At 36.7% G+C, this 12,552-nt stretch overlaps 1 protein-coding gene across 6 annotated transcripts in view; it reads left to right on the top strand.

Moving 5' to 3' along the window:
• Window positions 1–12,552, top strand: part of Pak3 (p21 protein (Cdc42/Rac)-activated kinase 3) — a 294,919-nt gene that overhangs the window by 235,208 nt on the left and 47,159 nt on the right. For all 6 annotated transcript variants that reach the window (XM_013504549.1, XM_013504548.1, XM_013504547.1 and 3 more), the window contains 2 exons: window positions 4,427–4,558; window positions 5,072–5,237. In XM_013504549.1, the coding sequence (XP_013360003.1) occupies window positions 4,427–4,558; window positions 5,072–5,237 (298 nt within the window). The remainder of the gene's footprint in view (window positions 1–4,426; window positions 4,559–5,071; window positions 5,238–12,552) is intronic.

The following is a 12,552-nucleotide window of genomic DNA, read 5'->3' as shown; positions in this document are numbered from 1 at the left end:
CAACAGTAGATTAATAGTGGTAAAATGTAAAGGCTCTGAAATGGTGTGGGACTTCTTCAAAAGTTAAAAAATAGAATTACCATTGATTCAGCTGTTCTGTTTGGGGTATATGTACAGAATTATAAGCAAAGTCTTGAAGAGATATTATACACATGTTCCTAGCAGCAGTATTCACTATTCATAGCTAAAAGTTAGAAGTAACTCAAATATCCATCAATGGATGAAGCAATAAATAAGATGTTGTACACACAAATAATAGGATATTATTCAATCTTAAAAAGCAAATTCTAACACATGATACAATATGTATGAACATCGGGAAGTTTATGCTGAGTGAAAGAAGCCAATCACAAAAAGACAAAGACTGCATGATTCCACTTATATGAGATACATGGAGGAGTCAACTGTGTAGTGAAAAAAAGGTAGAATGGTAGTTGCCACAAGTTTAGGGGCAAGAAGATGGGGAATTATTTAATGGGTACAGAATTTCAATTTGAGAAGGTGCAAAGAGTTCTGGAGATGAATAGGGGTGACGGTTGTAAAACAGTGTGAATATTCTTAATACCGCTGAAATATACACTTCAAATGGTTCAGATGCTAAGTTTTATGTTATATGCATACATTTTTTTCCCATACTTAAAAGTAAAATGAAAAGGAAGACGGGAGTGTGGTAGAGCATATGCTTTTTGTTTTGTTTTGTTTTGTTTTGTTTTGTTTTGTTTTGTTGCGGTACCAGAGATCAAACTCATGACCTTGTGCTTGCCAGGCAGGCACTTATGCCATTGAGCTATATCCCCAGCCCCCCATTTTGGTTTTTTTTTGTTTTGGTTTGGTTTTTCTTTGAGCATATGCTCAACATGCATGATGCCCTGGATTCAATCCTCAGCACAGGGGTAAAAGAAGGGAGGGAAAACAGAAGGAAAGGAAAGGAAAAAAGGAAATGCAAAAATAACAACAGAGCAAATAGAAAAGAAAAAAGGAAATGAAAGGAAAGAAAAAGAAATGAAAAAATGAAAGCAAAGATTTGGATATAGGTGTTTAATCTGATTCCTCTACTTACTGGCTGTGTGACTTTGGGAAGGTAGCTTAGCTTCGTTGAGACTTTTTCCTCAATGTTAAGTGGCAATAATGACAGAATCAACTTTCCAGGACTTGTGTGTATATTAAGTGTGATAATAAATATAATGTACTTAGTATAGTACCCAGTACATAATATATGTTTATTAAATATAAACTGTTCATATTTTTTCTATGGCAACAAGAGCAAAAGCTAGCTCTCTCTACATATGCAGCTTGTCTGAGACTAGGCTTTGTGTCTTGTTCAGATTCCCCAAAATAGAATAGAATATGACTCTCTTACCCAACCTTCATTTCCCCTCCTGTTTCTTTGCCATGACAACTTCATGGGATACACCAAAAATAACACAAAAAAGAAGGAAATAGGAAAGTACTAAAGAATGCTGACATTCCATGATCTACACATACTTTACCTTCTTTAACCTAATTAATATCACACTTGTGCAACCCTGGTTGAGTATCTTAGGAAAGAAATCACTATTAATTTTGTCCGTCAGTTATTTTAAACACCAACCTGTAGGATGATCGCTCTGGTTTTCATTTTCTCTTGAAATATAAAGTGATTCTTTTGAGATTGATTCCCTTGGTTTTTTATTATGGAATTGAAGGTAGCTATCCATAATGGCCAAAATATTCAATTAAATCAAACAAATGATGACCATGCTCTGTAGAAATAAAACAAGTAGATATTGACTTGTTTTATATATTTATAAAATGCCTCCTTTTTAAATAAGACTTAGGAGGTCTGGAGTTCACCCTTATAGAGGAAGGTAAGTACGAACATAGAGAAGTACAATACAATACAGATAGTATGGAACACCATTAACTTTGGCCATTTGTGATGCGAGTTCAGAAAAAAAGATTGCTTTAAGCTGGGGAGGGAAAGAGAAGTAGGGCCTCGTCTTCAAGAGCTTAGGCTCAGTGTTTGGTACGACATAGGCACTTGATGTACATTTATTGAGTGTTAAGTTAGAAGATGTATCATATAAATGCTGCCATTTTAGTTAGATCTTAAAATCTAGATGAGATTTGTATCTGTGAAGGTGGGAGAGCACATTCTAAGCAATACAAAAAGTGTGAGAAAGGGAAGATTGGTGAGGAGATCAAGGAACAAGGGGTGTAGATTTAAATGACGACTGACACAAAAGCAAAGGAATCATAGGGATTAATTCTCAAACCTTAAATTGGAACCAAGCCCTTAAATGCTATTCTAAGAAATCTGACCTTTCCAGTATGCAGTGTGAAGCCCTTCAAGTGTTTTCAAACAGGGCAGTAAGTGATTAAAGCTTATGCTATGGGAATCAAAGGGTAAATGTCCACAATGAACTAGGAACAGAAAGAGATAAGATGAAAGGAGATCAGTTGGGGAAATATTGCAAGTCTCCAGGCCAGAGATAATGAGGGCCAGAGGTGAGATATAGTGGCAATAGGAATAAAGACTAGGTTCAAATTCTATAGATGTTTATATCATTGATTGACTGTTAGAAAGAAGAATGGGCTCAAAGTTTACTGTAAGCTTAAAGTGGATAAAAAAGATATGGATATTATCTTTCAGGAGAATCAGGTCTCCACTGGAAATCGCTGTTTCCTATTGGACAGTTTAAATATGAAACTAGGTAGGAGGAGTATTTTGAGGGGAATGCATGATAGTGTGTCTCTTACTATAATACATTTTTTTTAAATTAAACTTTCACAATATTTTTCAGTCACATTGCGTATAGATGCCTAAATACGAAAAATAGTCTCTAGTAGATACTTAAACTTCAATATATAAACCACTCAGCATCTGTATCAGGGAGGTCAAATATTCTTTTGTTTACTGATCAATGAATTCTACATATTGTTCCTTCTCACAATAGCGAAATCTAGCTGGCTTCACATAGATACACAATTACATCTTACTACTCTATTTCAAGTATTTACATGATTATAGGAAATCCATATTAGATTTTTAACCACAGACTGAGGTCATTCAATGTAATAAGTGTTAATTGTATGCTTATAACTGCTTTAGGAGCTTTGTTCTCAAAGAATGAAAATTAATGGTAGTATTGTCTTGGAAAGTACACCCAATGGCACAAACAAAAAAATAAATAAATACAAAAAAGCAAAACATAGAACAAAACAAAAATAATAGCACTGTCTCATAATATAACTGTCCAATAGAAATATAATATAAAATATATATAACTAAATTTTCTAAGAGGCACATTAAAATCCAAAACAAGAACAAGTTAATTTTAATAATATACTTTTACCTCAGTACATTGAAAATATCACTGCAATATAAATAGAATTAATGGAATATTTTACAATTTGTTCCTATCAGATATACAATGTCAAAGATGATTTTTACATTTGTAATACATCTCAATTCAGACTAGCTGCATTTTAAATGTTCAATAGCCATATATGGTTAGTGGCCGCCATATTGGATACTGCAGATTTATACAGTTGATAGTTGATAGTTTTGACACCTGAACATGCATCAGTATTACCTGTGAAGTGTTTTATAACACAGACCACTGTACCCTACTTTCAGCATTTCTGATTCACAGGTTTAGTTGGAACGTGAGAATTTACAGTTATAAGTTCCTTGACAGTGTTAATTTAAGAACTACACGTTGAAAACTATAACCATATTTCTTTCAAAATCCAACTTTGGAACCATTGTGCCCCTTGCATTAATGTGAATGATCAAGAATAGGCCCTAGGTACCCTGATGGTTGTTAATTTGGTAGTGTTATTCCACTTTACAAATAATTGCAAATTACTATTAACTTATAGGTTAATGCTGAGCAATTATTTATGAAGATAGGTATTCCTTAGATCTTCAAGCCTGTTACTATTTGAGTGCTTGTTTCCAGGAGGCTGAACAGGGAAGAAACATTCATTGGCTTACTAGTTCTTAGTGAGTATTTGCAGAGCTGATTAATACCATATCCATGGGCATGCTCTGACCTTTAGACGGAAAGTAACCTTTTCCAAACCAACAAACTGTCAGGCAGCAAATTGACAGTGTACTCAGTACAGATTCAAGGATTTAATGTCAATTTATTTTAATGAATTCATTGATTTCAATAACATTGAACTTTGAAATATTAAGTGAATAAATATATCACTGCTTTTTAGCTCAGTGAAAATTAAAAATAATTGTTTAGATTTTATGGTCATTTCAACCATGACATGAATTTATTTGTGAATGTAAGCAAATGCTGGCACCAAATTATAGATGGTCCTGCTCCTTTGTAAAAGACGTTGTTCCCTCCTGTCCCTGCATGCATAAAGGTTTCATTCCTATAGAAAAACAATGAGTAAATATCTGATATTGAAACGTTTTTCTCCCAAGAGTACAAAAACAGCCTCTGAGCCTCCTTTGGCTCCTCCTGTCTCTGAAGAAGAAGATGAAGAAGAGGAGGAGGAAGAAGATGACAATGAGCCCCCACCCGTTATTGCACCAAGACCAGAGCATACAAAATCAGTAAGTCACAAGTCACTATTTCTAAATGATTCAAAAGATGCCCTTTGGAACATAGAATACATTTAATGAACTGGTACCTACTGAGTATCTCCTTTGTTGCCAGAACTAGAGTATCTGATGCAACCCTGGTTTTGACAGTTCTTTTCAAGGATACTAAATTATCACATTAAATAATTAGACAATAATATCAAAACACAACGTAAACAGCTACTAAGGTATAAAACTACAGCAAAGTGAAGGTAGAGAAGGAAATCCATGTGAACCAGACAGGAAGAATTGCATAGGCATAGGCACCAACACCCGAATTAATAGGGCCACATATGGGGACCTCTAAGGACTAGCTGTCAAGCTGTACCAGTGGCACTTGAATACTTGAAAGTACTTTAAATTCTTCTTAAATAGATAATAACTTACCTTTGAAAACTCATTGATATGACAATACCTTGATGCCATACATTTGTACTTTTTCTTTGGCCTCCTGTATTAAGTGCAGGACTTTTTTTTTCCTTTTAGATCTATACTCGTTCTGTGGTTGAATCCATTGCTTCACCAGCTGTACCAAATAAAGAAGTCACACCACCCTCTGCTGAGAATGCCAATTCCAGTACTTTGTATAGAAATACAGATCGGCAAAGGAAGAAATCCAAGATGACAGATGAGGAGATCCTAGAGAAGCTTAGTGAGTTTTGGGAGTTTTGAAAATTTTTTTTGCCATCATTACTTTCTTCATGAGACGGTTTCTCAAAAATCATTTAGAGCAGAATTTATTCCGTAGAAGTTTGAATCTGTATGAACTCCAGGTCACTTGAATCATGAGATGAAAAGTGAGGGACTGTGTACCAGGTCATTCCCACTCTCACACTCCTAATTTGACAGAAACAAAGTATTTTCACCTGAAAAAGTCAATTAAGGTGAAAATTTGACAAAGTGTATTCAGTAGTAAGTTTTAAGCGTGTATCTACAAAAGAGATGAAATGCTCTGATGAAATACGATCACACTACAAGGGCTCCAGCTGATGGATCATGATGGAAAAGTCAACTTCATACCCAACGTCATCAATCAGAACTTGCAACCACAAATAATGTGGCCTTTCCCCTTAATTTAGAAGCATTTCTACGTGGGGAGTGAGGCAGAGTCAGAAAACTCTAGCAGTCTCCTGTCTCACTGGTCTGTGTATGCTTTCATACCCATACTTGTTGCCCCAGTTTCACAGAAACATTCATGCTAGTCAGTGTTCTTTGTAAAAAGATTTTTTAAAAAATATGTTCTCTGCTGAAAAGAGTGAAAGCCCTGAAAATCATGTCTTAAATTCAGTTAAAATTGCTAGAGATTAGCAATCAATGCCCCCACTTCAACTAACTCCTACTCATTCTTCAAACCTCAGCTCAAAAATTTCCTCCTCAAAGATTTCCTTGCCTCTCCCAATCTGAGTTAAGAGCCTCTCTTCTTTATTACCTTTATCATAATAAAAATGACATCGTATGTCTCCTTTGCTAGTCTATGATCACAGCAGGAACTATGACTTTTGTTCCTTGTATGTCCAGCTCCTAGAAAGAGTCAGTTATATGAAGGTTCTCATAAATGCTCGTTGAGAATGTAGTGAGTTCCCAGGGTCTGCTCTCTATGCAAAAAACCTTTAGAGGACACAATGGAAAGATCATTCTCTGTCATCAAGAAACATACAATTGTCTTTGAAAGATACAATTTAATAAAATAATACAATTAGAGAATAAGAGGCTCTTTCTTTTAATATAGTTGTTTAATGTAAAAAGATCTGAGAAAAACAAGAGCAGTTCCACCTTCCAGCCACAGGGAGGCTCTACAGAGGCAGTGTTAAGACCACTTTGTCCTCCAGGGCATGTCTGACTCTGTCTAATGACAGTGTTTATAGTCCCAATTCAGAAAGGGTCACCACATCCTGTGGATAGAGGTTAAGGGCGCTCCTAAGCATCCTACAGCACACAGGATACCTCCCTTCCCTTCCCTTCCCTTCCCTTCCACAACAAAGTATTTTTCAATTCAAAAGGCCAACAGTCCTGAATTTGAGACATTTAGAGCTGCAGGGATTTGGAAAGGCAAATGTTGAGGTCAGTGGGTCAGCTGTCAGTGAGCACTCCCAACTTGAATGCCTGGACTTTATAAAACTGACTTTACACGATTAAATAGCCTTTCAGCAACCATTTGCTGAATTAACAACCATAATAATTCTCATTTACCAAGTACTGTCTATGCTTGCCACTTTACATACATTATCAGGGTTAATTTTTTCAGTCATCCTGGTAGTAGGTTGAAGGTCCTCATTTTACAGATCACTGAAAGCAAACTTTAAAAAATTTCAGTAACCAAGTCACCAACTAATGAATGGCAGAGCCAGAGTTTAACTTCACATCTGTCTACCTTCAAACCTTACACTTTTCCTATTACCCACTTTGCTTCTGCAATTCCTAACTATTCATATAAAATAGAAAGATGAACTAAAACACCTGGATAATTTAACTTCAGCTTTTGAGACAACTGCCCAAATTTATTTCTATGTTTTGTACACATAGACGTGACCTATAAGATTATGTTTGATTTTTAAAGTCTTTGCAGCCTTATTTTAGTAAAAGTAACCACTATTTAGTATCTATTTTCAGTCTCAATAGATTTAGTATCATGAAAATGCACTTATACACCTTTTTAAAGTTAGTTGAGAAAGAAGCATTATTTTCCTGAACCAAAATCTTGCTTTGCTCATAAACTGTGGTAGTACTGGAGCTGTGGCCTTTATGATTTGTTTCTTATTCTGTTCTGCCTTGAGCAACATGACAAAGAGGAGAAAGCAGCAAGATAACATATTTATTAAGAATTAAGTAGTTCTTTTCTCTTTTGAACTTTCTCTCTGGGTTTAGAGAGAATCATTTTCCTTCTAGCCCTATGACTGCCAACTTTTACCTTGTACTTGTTGGTCTTGGCAGAGAACCTGCAGAGAAATAGGAAAGAGATTCTTAAGTAGTGGATCCAGGCCGAGCTACATTTCCAAGTCTGCAAGTTGAGCTTTTCAGCCCTTGCCCCACTATTTCCTTATCGATCCCTTCTCTCTTCCGCTTAAATACTGGCTAACCTTAGACAGGTCATTTTACCTGAAACTCGATTTCTTAGCTGTCAGATGGGAATACGGATCATAACTATATTTTAGAGTTTTGTCTATAGGATATATTTTTGAGTGCTCATATAGTTTAGAGAACAGTGAAAATCTGAAAACCCAGATTCAAATCACAGATCTTTTTTACTAGCAGTATCACCTTGATCCCATTATTTAACTTTTCTGAGCTTCTGTTTCTTCATTTCAAAAGTTTAGATCAATCCAGGCATAGTGCTGCAAGCCTATAATCCCAGCACTCCAGGAGACTTGGGAAGAAGAATTGCAAGGTTGAGGTCAGCCTGGGCAATTTATAGAGACCCTGCCTCAATAAGTAAATGAATACAATAAAATGGCTGGAGACGTAACTCTGTGTGAAGGCCCTGAGTTCAATCCCCAGTACCACTGAAAAGAAAAATTGAGATCATAATAGTACCAACTTCATACCTTTTGATAATCAAATAAGAATAATGCATGAAAAAAACCTTGTAAGTGTACCTAGCCCATAGTAGGTCCTCAATAAATGATAATTATTTAATTGCCTGAGTGTAAAGACTTAACAACATAATACAATGCAACAAGCTTTGAAATGAATCACAGCAAAATCTAAGTCAGCTGTGTGTCCTTAGGCACGTTTCTTAACCTCTCAACTTTAGTAACTTCATCTGATAAATGGAGATAATAATAGTACTTACATATCAGAGGTTTTGTGAAGGCTACATGGGTTAAAATATGTAAGACATGCAACATAAAAAATAGCATGAAATCATCCTACTTTTACAAAATGAAAGTAACTATATTTTTTAGTATAAAAAATGAAGGAATGGGGTCTTACAGTAGAACAGAATGTCAGAAATTGAAAATAATCTCGTATGTATGGTCCCTGTACAGAAGTCATTGGGAACCTTGGAATGAAGGGTGCCCCTGGAGTCTGGGGAAACAGTAGAAGCACCTGTGCTGGACGTGGGGAGTAGGGTGAGGGTGGATGGATGTAGACAGAGGAATGGCCATCAGTCCATAGCAAAGTGGACCCCACAAACATGAGGAAAAGGAAGCAGCAGCCTCTACTTAATCATCCTCACCTTCTGTCTTGGGGATCTAGTTGCCTGGAGGTGGGCGACCCAAACCACGGCTCACCAGGCTACTCATCTTCCATACCGATACCGGCTGTGGGGACCAAGCCAAGGCATCACGGGTAGCTGAAATGAACAGATCGGCTTTCAGTTTTACACTGACCGATAGCCTGGGTCCAGCTTGTTCACTATGCTCTGTCTGGGCCTGTTGAACAATAAAGAAACACCTACATTCTAGCGGACATTTTCAAAAGGTTCTGTCAGCAAAATTGGGCAATGCAGGAAATTTGTCTGCAGCCTCCCTCCTCTAGGGCCTCACGATCATCTACTCCGCCATGTCCTCCCCTCCTGCAGCATTCCCCACTCAAAACTCATTTCCCTAATTTTCCCTCAGATAGAACTGGCATTTAATTTAGAGAATTACTATGGTTTTTTTCCTCAGGAATCAAAACCTTCATTATGCTAAGGGGATAATCTTTAAATGGTGGAAGTTTAACATAGTTTAATATGTCAGAAAATATATTGATGGCCTTTCCTGCCACTGAAACCACAGCATGAATTCTATTTTCCAACACCAGAATTTAGTGATTTCTTAAAACCTTGTAGTTTAAAATGAATGATTGGTTTTCTAGTTCGGAAATTGCTGTGGCAGGAAATCGTTCTGACATTACTATCATCTTTTTTCTTTTGATTTTGATATGCTAAATTTCCCACCTTTTTCATACTATGTCATCATGTGTTTCCTTTACTTTTTTGTAATTTAAAAATGCAAATTATAATGACTTTGGTGGAAAGTTATAAAGCTTGTTTTATGACTGAGAATCGTAAACAAGGCCTCGTGTACATTTGCTTAACTAGCACCAGTAGATGGCAGCACATACTCTCCTGTGAAGGCTATGGGTGTGGGGATGCCATTTTATTTGAATAGCAGCTAAACGCAGGAGCAGAATCTCATCAAAATGGTTGTCTTTTGGTAATCCGCATGAAAGGATTTATTTCCAGGTGTTATTTTTTTCCCCACTTACCGTGGAACTAAAGGTTGAATAATTTACTGCCATAAAGCCTTTTTAACGAAACCCTGCCAATTGAAAGTGGTCATAATTCAGAAAGTAGCTTGGGCTGAAGTTTATTTGGTTTTGATCAGTCTATGAAAAAGAGTTTGTTCAGCAGCCTCTTGGTAAAACTGTCTTAGGAAACTATAAACTGCTTAACACAACTATGGTTTCAAGTAACTTTAAAAATCAGCTTTTTATTAAAAAAAAAAATGCTACAGGCACTTAACCATTAGTAACTGACCTGAAGCAAGATTGATTTCAACGATATAGAAATCTGCTAGACAATTTGAAAAATAAACTAGTAACTCAGAAATTGCTAATTTGGTGGAATTCTATAGATATTGCTTATGAAATATATATTCTTTGACCTACATTAAACTACAGGGTATTTAAAAAGGGAAATGCCAAATTTTGAGTTTAATTCAACAAATATTTAGTGAGTATCTGATATATTCCACACACAGCATTATGTGAGGAGGCAATAAGGATAAAGAAGTAAATAAGACGTACCTCTTACACTTAAGACATATTCTGAAAGAGATTGTGAAACCAGTAGAAATAGTACATATTAAAGATAGAGAAAAACAGCAAGAACTAAAGAGAGGAAAAATATATTAATGAGTCTGTATAGACTTTAGGGGAAAAGGGAGTTATTAACTTTATTCCAAGGGATCAGGGAGGGCTTCCTAGAGGAGATAATATCTAAGCTGATGAATGCGAGTTTGCCTGGAGAAAACATGGCAAGAACATTCCAGAAGACATGAAGGCATGTGCTTAAGAAATCTAACATATTCAGTATTACTTGAATAAAATGTTGGCTGTAGATGGATTTATTGGACTTGCAGGAGAGGCACCTAAACTCTTACATAGAAGCTGATCATGAGTTACAGGGAGTTTATTAGTCTAAACCTAAAGTTTTAGTAGTGAAAGATGAGATAGAGAATGAAGTGGCAGTGAGGTCATGAGGAACTTTGCATTCCATGCCAAGGGATTTGGGTTTTGCCCTTGGATGTTAGGGAGCCATCAAGGTATCCTAAACCAAAGAACCACATGATTTGATCAGATCTGTCCTTGGAGCACTGTGATAGAGGGCAGGGCCCTGAACTGGAATGAGCAGAGGCAGGAAACAGGAGTCCAGTTAGGACACTGTTGGAATGCCCAGGCGAAAGATGTGAACCTCACAAAAGCTGCAGTCATGAGGAAAAGATAAAGTCACAAGGTCTCCAAAAAGTAAACAGATAAAGGGTAGCAGGATGGGACGTGACAGATAACTGCATGGGGGCCGTTCAAATAAGGGATGAGTCAATCAGGACACTTTCAGCAGGCTACTGAGTGCATGAATTGACAGTGCCACTGACTGAGATTGGAAATAGAACAGAAACTGTATTTTTATAATTTAACCTAACTGAAACATGGACGTCCACTACTAAAAACAAAAGCAAATAACCCCAACAACCTGGTGAATAACTCATGAGTGAAGCATTTAATTGTTTTTCTCAAGGTAGACTGTCTATGTCCGTTATTAGATCTGGATTAAGTTGTTCACTAGCCTAGACAGTGGATCATTGTATAAATTAGCATGGGGTATTACTGGTAACACACAGTATCGCTCTTGAGTACATACATTTTTTTGGTACTGGGTACTAGGGATTAAGCAATTGCACTGAGCTGCATCCCCAACCATTGTTTTCTATTTTTTTTATGAGACAATATTTTACTAAGTTGCTCAAAGTTTCCTAGGCTGGACTCAAACTTGTGACCCTCCTGCCTCAGGCTCACAGAGTGCTGGTACTAAAGACATACGCCACCGCACCCAGCTTGAATACATATTTTATTATTGTTGTTTTCATTCACTTGGTCAATAAGTATTTGTTTAGTGGTAACCACTGTTCTAGGCACTGAGGTTAAAAAGATGAAAAGATGAATTTTCTGACCTCAAGAACAAGTCTCAGAAGGACCGGAAAAAGTCTCAGAAAAGACTTCACAAAGAACACTTTGAGGTTATATCTAAAGGATAACTAGTTCCGCCTGAATTAGATGATGGGAAAAAGAAGTGGGAAATGGGAAACCATATGCAAAGATTTATGCACTGGCTAGTGATGACATTACTGAGACTAAAAGAAGAAAAATGAAGGGGAGAGAGGAATGTAAGCTTAGACTGGGTAGGTAGGAGCCAGATGACCCTGGCTGGTCAGGGGCCTTCCCACACCCAGCTAAGGAATTTGATCCTGTAACAAGGGGACACTTTTGAGCTCAGGGTTGCTTTGGGAAACTGAGGAGTGGTAGGGAGGAACTGTTAACAGGTATGAGGTTTCTTTTGGGAATGATGAAATTTTCTAAAATCAGATCATAATGGTGTTTGCACACATCTATAAACATGATAAAAATCCATTGAGTTATACAGTTTACATAGGTGAACATCATAGTCGGTGATGCTGCCCAAGTGTTTGAAGCCCAAGTAGGGCCCTAGGTGTTCCAAACAGCATGACTCTCAGTTTTCACCAAACTCTGTTCTTCACCCTTAGCCCCCATTGCCCTAGACACTGAACCACGGGCAGAGCAATTTATCAATAAATATTTATCTGGCAGAACTGAATGTAGTATAGTGATCAACTTTACTCAAATTCAGAAAGATAATGTTTATATTAAATGGTGAACATAGTTTTTAAATGATGTTGTATGCTAAACTGTAACATTATATAAGAATATTATATTAATGTTGGGTTATAACCAATCCTTTTTTG

This window comes from Chinchilla lanigera, unplaced genomic scaffold (assembly GCF_000276665.1).
Source record: "Chinchilla lanigera isolate Chin_1 unplaced genomic scaffold, ChiLan1.0 scaffold00089, whole genome shotgun sequence".
NCBI lineage: Eukaryota > Metazoa > Chordata > Mammalia > Rodentia > Chinchillidae > Chinchilla > Chinchilla lanigera.
This window is presented reverse-complemented; position numbering and strand designations above follow the sequence as displayed.